General features: G+C 40.6%; 1 protein-coding gene across 1 annotated transcript in view; it reads left to right on the plus strand.

The window, feature by feature from the left end:
• The first annotated feature begins 673 nt into the window (after positions 1–673).
• The window catches only part of decr1 (2,4-dienoyl CoA reductase 1, mitochondrial), a 50923-nt gene continuing 37161 nt past the window's right edge, over positions 674–14435 (plus strand). The window contains exons 1-5 of the mRNA XM_080427048.1: positions 674–782; positions 3552–3760; positions 5170–5227; positions 6967–7053; positions 9108–9255. Coding sequence (XP_080283174.1) covers positions 702–782; positions 3552–3760; positions 5170–5227; positions 6967–7053; positions 9108–9255 — 583 coding nt within the window. The 5' untranslated portion in view covers positions 674–701. The remainder of the gene's footprint in view (positions 783–3551; positions 3761–5169; positions 5228–6966; positions 7054–9107; positions 9256–14435) is intronic.

Genomic DNA, 14435 nt, shown 5'->3' on the forward strand with positions numbered 1-14435 from the left:
CCCCCCCCCTCCCCGTTTTTTTCTTCTCTCGTACATATTTTTCTGTATACCAGTAACTAGCTGATTGTATGATATGACGTTCTGTATAGCAGTGTGTATATCTGTCTGTCTCTTATATGTCATCATGATTTGTGTGCATGGGGATCTCATTTTAAACAAGCTCAGTGCTTTATGAGTCTTCCAGTTTAGTAGACCTTGTATTGTGAATTTGTACTTCCATATACTGTTGTTCTCATGTCTTACTAAATAAAGTACATCAAACATCAATGTTTCAAAAAAATATTCCAAATATTCCACATTTTATTGCAAGAGTTTTGGAAAATAGCAGATCTACAAGCTCACAACGCGTTGCATCCTGACGCATTGTGATCTTGTAGATCTGCTATTTTGAAATGGTTGATGCACGGTTTAAAGTGCTCATGTGCCCTGCTAAGTTAAGTTATGACTTCTTTTGGGCTTGTTTTCCTAGACCTGTTTGCTTATTTCTCTCGCTAAATCTGGCAACACTGCGTGTGACTGTGAAAAGGGTGATTTCTTACATTGTTGCGCGCCAGTGTCGCGCACCAAAAAGAGCAGACCTACAAGCTCACAACGCGTCGCGCCGCCACGCGTTGTGAGCTTGTAGATCTGCTCTTTTTGATGCGCAAGCAATTATTTTGCCACAAGAGGAAACTCGGTCAGAGGTGATTCAGGTTTGGACCATGGCGGCGTCTCTACCAGGGAGGTTTTGTCTCGCTAAACATGATTTACTTTTACCTTTGATGGGTCTCATCCAAAGAAGGGTAAGACGAGATGATCGAATCAAACTATAGTATAACTAAAAGTCATAATAACAATATGTTTGTGGGAGCATTAGCCAATAGCCAATGCATAATAACACAAGACGGTCATCGGTCATGACCGTCATGTATGAACTTCAAAACAGTGTTTGAAATTTCTCCCTTTTTGCCCCGTACATCTACATAAACGTTCAGATTTCAAATATAAAGTACTTACCCCATGGCCACGGATGTTACAATTATATACGGGCCCTCATAATTACCCGTATGTTCCGTAATGTTCAATAAAATCATTTTAATCCGATTGGTGGCCATTTCCTCATAGAGTTATAATGTATCTGAGTGCAATACTTCTCCCAACCGATAGGGCAGCGAGTTTGAAAGCGTGGAGAAAATACGAAGAAAGTGGCCACCGATCGGATTAAAATGCCTTTATATTGAACAATACTGAAGATACGGGTACTTTTGAGAGCCCGTACATAATTGTAACATCCGTGGCCATGGGTTAAGCACTTTATATTTGAAATGTGAACGTTTATGTAGATGTACGGGCCGTAAAGGGAGAAAGTTTAAACACTATGTTAAGGTTCATCCATGACTCTCATATAATATATGACAGTCATGTATCAGGTCTATAATAGCACATGCATAAACTCGTTCACAAATAAACTACTTCAAATCGAGTGGTGATTTATATGAATGCATTAATTAATGCTCACTGTAGAGACTAGCAAGTTAATAGTGCATTATTATTTAGCAAAACTAAAGCCTATATTATATATTAGATAATCAGTTTGATATGATCAATGTAATTATTATGAATAATAATATTATTTTAATATCTGGGAACCCCAGTAAGAACATGTGTTATTGTTACACATGATTTAATCTGTCATTTGGTCCAGAAAGCCATTACAGTCTGTTAATACTCTATGTATAAAGATAACAGCAAAACTCTGATCAAAGGAGACATTCTTGTATGTTCTCTAGTTGTAACATAATGGTGAACTATCTAGCTGGGGACCACTTGGGACCCCCTCAAGGACCCCTGGGGGTCCCTAGACCCCCTCATTGAGAACCACTGTTCCATTCAACCTTTCACCCACTGTCTGGTATGTTGCAGGTCCAGGCCAGTGTTGCCAGATTTTGTGAGAGAAACAAGCAACCACGTCTAGGAAAACAAGCCCAAAAAGAAGCGACTAATAGGCCACATGAGCACTTTAAACCTGCATTAGGCTATATACTGTATACAATGGCTATTTGAAAATAGACGATCTACAGATGTGAGCAAACCACAGAATAAGAAGCTCAAAGTCGCTTATAATAAGCAGACATGGCAACACTGGTCCAGGCTGGAGGACGAGTGTTTTCACTGTTCTGTCCTAGAGAGAGACAATAAGGAGTGTGACCAGTGACTAGTTTGATCTCATGTTAGTCCCAGAGTAATACCAGGACAGAAGTGAACAAGAGGTTCTAGAGGTTCGAGCCTCACATCTAGAGTTCGGGCCGCTACGCAGCCCTCACGCCTACATACAGTAGCACAGCCGATCCGACTGATATGCCCATATATGGAGACCTCTGTATCTGTCAGTCCTTGTCCCTTGTATGCCCGTATATGGAGATCAGTCAATGCCCATATATGGGAATGCCCCTTTTGTGCCCATATATGGAGCTGACCGATTTGTTAGCGCCTGCTGCCATGACGACACACCGGGGTTAGACAACACACTCCATATTTGGACGTAGCTGCATATTGTTATGGCTGATCAGAGCGGACAGCTCTCTCATCCCCTAAATCCTGAATATGAATTCGTGCCTTCCGGCCAAAGGTTAAAGACCCCTGCAACTAAAACCAATAGGCACAAATTCTGAGTTGTACCTACTTCCATTCGTGCCATTAATAATGGAAGCAGGAGGAGGTAGCTATTAGTATCTGGATCTTGTGATCATGTCTATGTCTAATGTATGTATTACTTCTACTCCACTACATCTCAGAGGCAAATATTGTTCTTTTACTTCACTACAATTATTTGAAAACGTCAGTCACTAGCAGTGGCGCGGGAAGGGGGGGGCTATGGGGGCTGCAGCCCCCCTGGTGATGGGAGCAGCCCCCCTGGTGATGGGAAGAAAAAAAAAAGAAAAAAAAAAAACTTTATTTTATTTTATTTTTTATAATATATATATATTTTATGGATCATAGCAGTCTGTTACGGTCATGGATGAACTTCAACCTGGTGTTTGCACTGTCTTTCTGCCTTTTTGTGTGGGGAAAAACACAGAAAACCCAAAAAAAATCGCAAAAAAAATCTCGCGCCCGCGCTTCACGCGGGCGCGAGGAGTCCCCCCCGACGCACAGCCCCCCTAGGTATTAAGGACTTCCCGCGCGCCTGGTCACTAGTTACTTTGTAGGTTTTGATTATCATTACAAAACATACTGTAACCACTTCAGCCCTATATTGACCATTTGAAAATAGCCGATCTACAAGCACACAATGCGTCGTGTGTGCTTGTAGATCGGCTATTTTCAAAAGATGTGTATCCATTTGAAAACCTGAAATGGGACATTTTGTATAATGAGTACTTTTACTTGTGTTACTTTAAGTACATTTTGATGCAAATACTTTTATACTTTTACTTAAGTAAAACATTTGAGTACTTTTTCCACCACTGAGAAATAGCCAATTTGCTAAAATACCCCAAAACAGCCACAAGTTCCAGATAAATGATGTTGATGACATGCTTGAAAGGTTCCTCTCGTGTCTCCTCTCCCAGGCAGTGAGTAATGGCTCCGGAGCGCTGCGTCAGAAGGAGGCCGCTCCTCAACCTCAGGCCCGGTTCTTCCCCGCGTCCGAGGGCGCCATGCTGCTGCCAGGGACGTTCAACAACAAAGTGGCCTTCATCACGGGAGGAGGGACGGGGCTGGGAAGAGCGATGACCACCACCCTGTCCGCCCTGGGCGCAGAGTGTGTCATCGCCAGCAGGTATTATAGTGAGGAATACGCAGACCTATACTGACAGTGGTGGGAAAAAGTACGACACATTTCTTACTTGCGTAAAAGTATCAATTCTGCAACGTAGAATTACTCTGTTACAAGTTAAAGGTTCGGTATTCAAAATTGGCTTGAGTAAAAGTACAAAGGTATTGGCATAGAAATGTACTTCAAGTACAAAAAGTAAAAGTGCTCATTATGCAGAATGTCGCATTTCACACGTTTTCAAATGTATAAAGATCTTTTTAAAATAGCAGATCTACAAGCTCACAATGGGTCGCATGGCGACGCATTGTGAGCTTGTAGATCGTCTATTTTCAAATACCCGATTTATATATAGACCGTAAGTGGTTAATGTATGGTTAGTAACTAAATCTAAAAAGTAACTTGTAACTAAAGTTTTAAAATAATTGTAGTGGAGTAAAAGATCAATATTTGTCTCTGAGATGTAGTGGAGTAGAAGTAAAAGTATTGAACATTGGAAGTAAAGTAAAAAATACCTCAAAATTGTACTTAAGTACAGGACTTAAATGTAAATGTAAATGTAAATCGATCTGGCCGATATGTCGGCCATTATTAGATTTTTTTTTACGACATCCGTATCGGTTATTATGCAGCTCATGTGTACCGTTTTTTTAGGGTTGAGTACCGAGAACAAGTACCACCATCGTCCACCGTCCGATATCGTGCAGTGGTAATAGTACTGAATAGGCACCATAATTGTAGTTAGGCCTAATTGTCTAATAAAAAATAAAAATAAAATTGGAAACAGCCGATCTACAAGCCCAAAACACGTCACAATGTAACGTGTTTTGAGCTTGTAGATCCACTATTCACATAAAGTATAATGTTATTAAATTATGTAAGTTATTTGTCATATCTGCCCCTGTGCATCTTTTGGTTACAAAGCCTAAAAGCCAAACAGAAATTTAACAATGGAATTAATGTCACTGGCCGTTTTGTTTTTTTGAAAAGTATCGGTTTCACTTTCAACCTGGCGTCCCTATTGTGGGCATGTCTTTATTGATGAAAATGTTTTAGCACATCTGCAGTACAAGCACCTTGTAGATGGGCTGTCTTTGAAAAAAAACTAAAACAATTGAATATGGCTTTTTTGTATAGTTTATTTTTGTTTAGGTTTTTGTTTTGCACATAAGACTGTGTGTGTGTGTGTGTGTGTGTGTGTGTGTGTGTGTGTGTGTGTGTGTGTGTGTGTGTGTGTGTGTGTGTGTGTGTGTGTGTGTGTGTGTGTGTGTGTGTGTGTGTGTGTGTGTGTGTGTGTGTGTGTGTGTGTGTGTGTGTGTGTGTGTGTGTGTGTGTGTGTGTGTGTGTGTGTGTTACTAGTTCTATTGCCACTATAATAACCATCCATGCCCTGTATCTCCTTCCCTGGCCTCTAGGAAACTAGATGTTCTACAAAAGACAGCAGAGGAGATCAGCAGTCAGACTGGGAACAAGGTAGTGAGCTCTGCTGGAGTATACTGGCATTATATACCAAACTATATCCATACTAGGTATATCAAACTAGACACATACAGTAGCAGTGAACACATGGGACCAAATCGCACCAGAGTCTTGGCGTTGTGTCTTTTCTCCTGTCTACACTTTTTCAAATGGATTTTTTAATGCTTTCTTGCTTTCAACAAATTGAAGAAAAGTGCAACACATACACAATACATATCCTTTGTTCAGAAACACTGCAATTATATGTTTCTGACTGTGGAAAAGCTCAGAATTAGCTAAGACCGAAGAGTGACTTATAATGCTATTGATGAGAAAAGTTCATGGTTTCTATTGAAAATAATGTGTAAATAAGTCACACTACTAGCATGTATACTTGGAGAAAATACATTCCTATACAATAGAAATATCAATATTTTGTATGCATAGATCAACAGCTATAGTCCCTGTAAAATCTCTTATCGGCTGGCTCGTTATCCAAATCCGAAAGCCACTGTGAGAATATGTATCGGGCTATAGGCTCGATTATTGCTGGAATCGATTGATGCTTCTCTCTCTGTTAATTAATGTTGCTCGGGGTCGCTGCTGGAACTGAACTACCGAGGGGTGTTGAGCCCCTCTTATAATGCTGGAATGCGGTCCTGACATCACTATGGTGATGTCAGATAGTGTCAGACGATATGGGTACCTCACGATACGATATGTATCACGATATTAGGCCCACGATAACAATATATATCACGATATCTGAAAATGCCGATATATTGCGATATCACGATATATTGCATGAAATTTCACCAACGATATATCACGATATCTGAAAATATCGATATATTGCGATATCACGATATATTGCATGAAAATTCACCAACGATATATCACGATAGTCCTTGTATTCAATTCATAAACACATAAAATAGCACCAAACAGTTCAAAATCATCATTACACAAATACAGAGTAGGAAAAACAACGTATCACAAACTAAAAAAAAAATATATATATATATATATATATATATATATTTTAATATCGATATTTTTCAGGAGTGTATCGATTATTTATCGCGGGAGAAAGTATCGCGATATATCGATATATCGATATATCGTCCCACCCCTAGTCAGACGTCTCTATATATGGAGCTGCCTATGTTAGTTATGCCCAAATATGGGACCATGACGTCAGTCCTGGACGTGATGGTTATGTCTATACATGGAGTTTCTGGGAAGGGTTCGCTGATGTCAGACTCCGTACATATGGCACGTTTAGGTCTCTATGACGACTTTGCAGGTATATCGTCTCCATCTATGGGGATCTCCATATATAGGCTATTGCTGGCAAATATGCCCTGAATGTTTTCTACAGTCCCATTTTGTTCATTTCAATTCCCATGAAACATTTCTGCCTTTTGAGTATTCTAAAACATTTGCCACCCCAGTTGATACAAGTCATGCTCTATGGTGTCCTATACATCACTGGTTCTCAACTCGGGGTCTGGGGACCCCCAGAGGCCCTAGAGGGGGTTCCCAGTTAAATTATTGATAGTTATGAACCAAATGGACCCTTGCACGTCTGTAACTCTGAGAGTGTACAAATGTAACCAAATGGACCCTTACTGGTCCATTTGGTTCCATTTGTACACTCTCACAGTTATGGGGGTCCGTGGTTTGATTTATATTAAATTGGGGGTCCGTGAAAGTACAAAGCTTGAGAACCACTGCTATACTTGTCCCTACAGGTCCATGCTATCCAGTGTGATGTCAGAGACCCCAAGGCTGTGTCAGCGTGTGTTGATCAACTGGTCGAGGTGGCTGGACTCCCTGATGTACGTACCATAGTAACACACTAACCTGATGCACATACACAGTATGCTCTATAGGTACCATAGTAACACACTAACCTGACACACGCACTGTATGTAGGTACCATAGTAACACACTAACCTGACACACATATACAGTATGCTCTATAGGTACCATAGTAATACACAAACCTGACACACACACTGTATGTAGGTACCATAGTAACACACTAACCTGACACACATATACAGTATGCTCTATAGGTACCATAGTAATACACAAACCTGACACACACACTGTATGTAGGTACCATAGTAACACACTAACCCGACGCACATATCGTTGCTGTCCGGCAGAAACTAGCTAACTCCATGTTGACGCTTTTGCATTTTTTTCCCCCATAAATCAGTGCTATTGAACACCCTTTACGTCTGTGTGTTGGTAAAACAAATATTGAAACAATGAAAAGTATTAAAAAGCGCTTCTGACAAAACCAGCTAACTCCATTGGATCCTCAAACTTTCTGCTAAACCAGCTAACTCCACCAACGGGGGAGTTAGCATTTTTCCTGAAAAATGAACATTTTGGAGTTACCAGGGGTCTTCAACGTTTTCAGGCCAAGGACCCCCTAGCTGAGAGAGAGATGAAGCAGGGACCCCCTACTCTATATTGTATCAAATACAATTGTTTCAGATTAAATGTTTTCTTTTTTACTTGGTCTGCTCTTTTTCCCCCCTCTACACCTACACCTTCTTTGCCAAAAATAGCAGATCTACAAGCTCACAACGCCTCGTAATGTTCCCCTCAGAGGGGGATGATGTAAATAAAAAAAATCATATCACACAAAGATTTGGCGGACCCCCCGTAGTAACTCTTGAGGACCCCCTAGGGGTCCCGGACCCCCTGTTGAAGACCCCTGCAGGTATACTGTATAGGTACCATAGTAACACACAAACCTGACGCTTACGATTGGGTACCCAGGGCGCTCGGGTGGCGCAGTGGTAAAGTACCTAGTCCAGGGGTTCGATTCCGCCACACGGTGCATCCGGCTTTGTCGAGCGTCAGTTTTAGGGGAGCCCGGCAGGGAGGGTGATATTTGTCACTTTGCACGTTTACTCCTACGGACTGAGGCGGCACCTGTCAGCAGGGAGTGTTGGGCGGGAGAAGATGTAGGCTCTATACGTCCTCCCGGTGGGGGATCCTCACGGGCAGTTGAGTCAGTAGGATACAGTGACAGCACACATAAATGTGTGTGGGGAGGAATCGTTTGGCATAGTGATTCAATTGAGTAGAGAAGGATTCGGCACACAATTTCGATTCATTTACAGCGCCAACCACTTCGATACAACGAGACCTCAACACGTCTTGTCATTCGGTGCCAAATTCCGACACCTAAGGAGTAGATCTCATCAGCGTCAGGGGGCTAATAAGCATGCAGCATGATTTATACAGTAGCTTGCAGATTGTCTGTTTGAGCAAAAAGTAAAACAATATTTTAGAAAGTTTCCACCTATAACATGCCCAAAATAGGGACACCATGATGAAAGTAGTTGATATGTAATGGTATCATGTAATTTATCGTAAGAATGTAATGGCATTTTCTTTTTGTTAAAATGGATTTTATAAAGTTGCTATCGAAACATCATTAGGGAAAGTAAAGGTATTAGTCATCATTTTGAACAATACTAGGGTCGACTATGGATTATTTTCTTAGTGATTATTCTATCAATTACTTTTTTGATTATTTGAATAATCATGAATTGTGGGTTTTTTAAGTGTGTACAGTATATATATATGTTATTTAATGTTTTGAAACTCACCTAGAATGATGCCCAAAATAAGGATAGATTATTAATTAATTATTTTACTAAATGATCAATTATTATTATTAGTTTTTTTTTGCAATTGATTAAATTGATTAGTTCCATTAACTGCTGCGCCTCTACTACAGGAAAAACAAAAGTTCAAGGGTCAAGTTGGCTGATAAGGGTGATAAGGATAAGCGTTTATTAGGTACTGTGTGCTGCTACAACTACAACATAGTGACCAGTGCTAAGGTTGAACTGTGTCTGTGCAGGTGATCATCAACAACGCAGCAGGAAACTTTGTGTCTCCGTCAGAGAAGCTGTCGGCCAACGCATGGAGGACCATCACTGACATCGTGCTGAACGGAACAGCCTACGTCACCCTGGAGCTGGGAAAGAGGCTCATAGAGGCCGAGAAAGGTACGCCTTTAAACCAGTGGTCCTCACAACGTTTTCATCTCACGGACCCCCGAGATTGATATGTATTTGGCTGCGGACCCCCATCTGAAAATATTTTGTGCCGGGGACCCCAATGACATTTGTGTTAAAGTCACTATTTTTTCAAGAACAGAAAATAGCAGATCACCTATTTTGATGCTATATTACTTAAAGTAATTTTGCTGGGGACCTCCTGGAACTCCCTCAAGGTCCCCTAGGGGTCCCTGGACCCCAATTTGAGAACCGCTGCTTTTAACCGCATGAACTCTGGCATCCTTATCCAAGGGAGAACATTTTGTGAAAATAGCAGATCCACAAGTTGCGTCCTGAGCTTGAAGATCGGCTCTTTTCGGCGAATAGATTTAGTGTTGAGGGGAAAAAAATTGCGGACCTAGTATAGAGCCCAGAGGGACTCCGTTCAACTAAGTATATAGGGTTTAAGGGAATACTAGTTCACCCTCAAAATGAGATTTATTTTTCTATCACTTACAAGTTGAGAAAATATATATATTTGGTCCAATATTAACAACAGCAAAACTTTATTAAAAGTCTGTTTATGAACTCCAAAACAACTCTCACAGTGCACCCCAAGTGTTGATTTTACTGTATTAATATTAATATTACTCTGAGGGTGAATGATTTGAATGAAACCTTTGCATGCGGATTTGCAAATAGCCTGTGTGTATTCATTTTGGAGACAGCTGAAATTCCTAGGGTCTTCATCAAACTAGGGCTCAGCTCAACACACACACACACGCACCATTTTCAACAGGCAATTTGCTCTTTGTAGACTCACAAAAGGCAGAGAGAAAACACTGTTATCTTATTGTACAGAGCTTGACTTTCAGATTATTTTAAAATGGTTGCCATGTTTACTTTTTATATTGTTTGGTGATTTGGTGTCCAAATTCGAGCTACCTCCTGTGTATGAAAAGGATTTCTTTGTACGCAATTTGCAACAGTAACACTAGGGGGCAGTATAAGTTCACCACTGACCATGAGCTGTGTTGTGTTGAGGTAATAATGGCTGTATTATCAGTGTCCATCTAGTCTGAACTTCCCCTGTTATGTCTCATCTATCGATTATTTATTATTAACTATTATATTTATCTATAACGTTTTTCTATTAATCGAATAATCCAGACACGTTTTTTTCTTCTCGTTTCTTTTTCCTTTTAATAAATCATTATTGATTAACCACTTACACTTAAAAAAAACACACATATATATATATATATATATATATATACATACATACATACATTAGGGGTGTGCCGATATATCGTCCCGCGATATATCGCGATACGTTTTCGTGACGATATGTATCGTTTTGGGGAGAAAAAAAATCGTATTTTTTTTTTCTTTTTTACAATAATAATAATCAGGCATGCAAACAGCCCCGAGGTGAAAAGGGTGACAACATGTTTTTTTTCGGGTCAGGTGTCACAATATTGCCCTATTTGGATTAAAAACGGCTATTGTAGCTGAAAAGCTACAAGTTTGCATGTCTGAATAATGCAAAAACAGAATTATTTGTTTGCATTTGCTTTTTTTCTCCCCCATATATTTTCATAATTTAAAAAAAGTGCGTATCGTATCGAAATCGTATCGAAGTTGTGAGCCCAATATCGTATCGTATCGTTTCGTGAAATTAGTCGGCACACCCCTAACATACATAGATACACACACACACACACACACACACACACACACACACACACACACACACACACACACACACACACACACACACACACACACACACACACACAAAAAGTCAAAACATGTTTGTGAAAATAGCCAAGCTTGTAGATCTGGTATTTTCGCTATTCTTCCAATTTTGTAAAATATGTCAAGCCAGATTATCAATTATCTTTGTATAATCGATAAAATTGATTTGTTTCATTAATAACCGTGGCACCCCATAGTCTCCTATAACATTTGCTTTTAGATGCAGTGGATCACTGGTTCTCAAAACTAGAACATTGGTGTACAGTGAGACTTTCCACTGTATGACCACCACACATTATTGCAATATATTGTTGCTGTCGGGCAGAAACCTCTTATCTCCATATTCTAACGTTTTGTGTTTTTTCGTAAATTAATGCCGTACTTGATCACACTACAGCGTCACACAAAAGCATCAAAAGTAGCAGATCTACAAGCTCGAAACGCGTCTTGTAGATCTGCTACAGTTTTGGACCTGTATCTGTATGCTGTATATACCATAGATATTAGAAACCTAGATACCTCATTGGCCTCTGCAGTTCATTGGGGCGACTTGTATCGCAAATACACGGCGGCTCTTCCGTCTTCCGCAGGGAACCTGTCACTCAAAGTGACTACTGGCCAATCACAGCGCTCACAGTGCGTTGACTACTGGCCAATCACAGTGCGTCTTTTCCGGGACTTGTCAGTGCAATGGTTCTCAACCAGTGGTCCGGGAACCACCAGTGGTCATTGAGGGGGTTCCAGGTGGTACCCAGCTAAATGATGGAGAGTTGATAACCAAATGGACCCTTATAGATCTTTAAATCTTGAGTATAACATTTCACACTGTCAAGAGTCAAATTGTTAAACATCTGCATTACTTACTAAACAAGTACACAATTAGAGAACGTAAACAATTGTTATTTTGACAACAGCTTATCGAACGATAACATATTCTACGTTTTGGGTGTGAGAGGCTAAAGCTTATCAAACGGTGTTCCGTGTCTCAAATGCTGAATAAATAATGGACCTTGATATGAAAAAGGACCATGTCTCTTATTTGAATTTCACAAATAGAGTGTGGAGTTTGCCAAGTTCCAACTAACTAGATGCTGCGCACAGCTGTCAGCTGCTGCCTCTCAAAGGGTTAAGAGCTGGGTTAAGAGCTGGGTTACAAAAAGACCCGCCCCCACCTGCCTCTGATTGGCCTACCGAACTTCCGCGTGTGTGACGCACACGGCAGCCCTGCGGAAGCAGGAAGCGCGCCCGAGATACAGACGCTTCAGAGCCGAATGAGGCGTCTACCTTTATATGTCTATGGTATATACCACTATAGACGAATCCACAGACGCGCTGCCTGTAGCTGCCTGTAGGCGGCCATTGCTGCGGTGTCGCGTACGCAGAGCGTTGACACCGCAGCAATGGCTGCGCCCAGGGCAGCGCTCCGTGGATTCGTGTATACTAAAAGTTATAAATTATGTTTTTATTTGATACTGTACTTTGTACTCTGTACAGTACTTTGGGCGCATTCATTTCCACATTTACAGAGGAAAAGTCTATATACCTTAAAATATATATATTTTAACCACATGGTGTCCCTATTTTTGGCATGATGGCTGAAGTTCTGATTTTTTTTTATTTTAAATGTAGTCCTACTTATATTTGTCCACACATGTTCAAACATATCAGAAATATCAGAACCAAATTTTCACTTATAGATCTGCTATTTTTGCAGTTTTTAACGTGTTAAAAGTATGAAATAGGGCTTAAGTGGTTAGACGTTGTATTTAGTAAATAAAAACGAACATTTACAGAGTGACATGCCATAGATCAGTGGTTCTCAAACCTTTTCATTTCAAGCACCCAGTATGGTAAGCATTAGACCACGGACCCCCCTGAACACTCCCAGAGTTTAAAGACCTCCAAGGAGCCATTTGGTTCCTCACTCCCAATAAGGACCCCCTCTTTTGTGCTTTTTTTGCATTGATATGATACAGCTGTGACTTGAGATTTGACTTGCACTTTGATGTGCCCTGGGTTTGCCAAGTTTGCCAACCACTGCAGCAGTCCTCTGCTCATACATATTCATATCTGGATGAAAGGGGAGGGGTGTCACTTATTGACGGTATTTTGACGGTATTTTGACAAAACTCATTCAATCCGGGAACGCATCTACAAATGTCTTCTAAATCCTAACGGGTTTCTGAAAAAAACGTATGTTGCTGTATATCAGTGGTGCTCAAACTTTGTCATGTCAAGGACCACCCAAAATTAGGGCCGCGGCGTGGACCCCCATCTCAAAATATTTAGTTACAGGGACCCTCCCAAGCGTATCGTCAGTGACGAGGCGGTCGGTAGGTCCGGTCAAGTGTACTTTTGCGTGCGCGCTCGCCTCGTGCCTGCAAGACATTTCTGTGGGAAATGCCATCAGGCAAATTTACACGGTTTGTTTCGGCATGTAAAAAAACCCAAAAAAACATTACGTGTATTTTTTATGTTTTTTCCTAAACTTTTATACTTTGCTGTCTGACAGCATACAAAAGAAGAGAAAATAGCTAATCTTCTAGGCTTGACAACTCTATGGTGAGCTGGGAGATAATGCATGTTTTTGAAAATGTCCCCCAATGCTGTATTGATTGATTGAATATTTTATTAGGCAAAAAATGTAAAACAGCACAGTTACATTTAAAATACTTTGTCTAACAGGTCCGTTCATAAAAGTCCTTGCGGACTTGTTTCCAATGAGGGCCTTGGTATTCAATTCATAGGCAATGTAATGACATGTTCTCCTATAATGACATGGACAAAATAGTTACTCTAGTTTGCATGTGGTTACGTCTTATCTGTGAGTTTTATAAATATTTACCCAATGAAAAGTATTAATAAGAGAGCTTGTGACTGAATAATAACTACATTGGACACAGGATCAGTGGAACTAACAGTGGTGGAAAGTTACTAAGTACATTTACTCAAGTACTGTACTTGTGAGCTTGTAGATCTGCTATTTTCAAAAGATTATTTATACATTTTACACATGTGATAACTTGTGAAACGGGACATTCTGCATTTACCATTTTGCATCCATTCTGCTCTCTCTCTCTCTCTCTCTCTCTCTCTCGCTCTCTCGCTCTCTCTCTCTGTGACAGAGCAGTAGAACAATGCAGCCCCCCCCTCCTCTAGGCAGGGTGTTGATATTCAGAGCACGTGGAGGGTAGGAGGGGGGGACGGAATGGGGGGGGCTGGTTCTTCCTTTTCGTCGCCATAAAAGCCTTTAAGTCATGATAATGTATATCTGCCGTTTCATTCTCAATTTGACTTCTTTGGAGTGTGAAGCTTAAAGGCACATTTCTGCGGGTGTGGACAGTAAAAAAAAAAAAGTTCTGCGTCCCATTCTCCTCACTGTCATGGTGAAAGGGGGGATTTGCCGAGTCATCTTCCTCTTATGCTTAGGC

The sequence above is a fragment of the Gymnoscopelus braueri genome (genome assembly GCF_963280865.1).
Source record: "Gymnoscopelus braueri genome assembly, chromosome: 4".
In the NCBI taxonomy this organism is placed as follows: Eukaryota; Metazoa; Chordata; class Actinopteri; order Myctophiformes; family Myctophidae; genus Gymnoscopelus; species Gymnoscopelus braueri.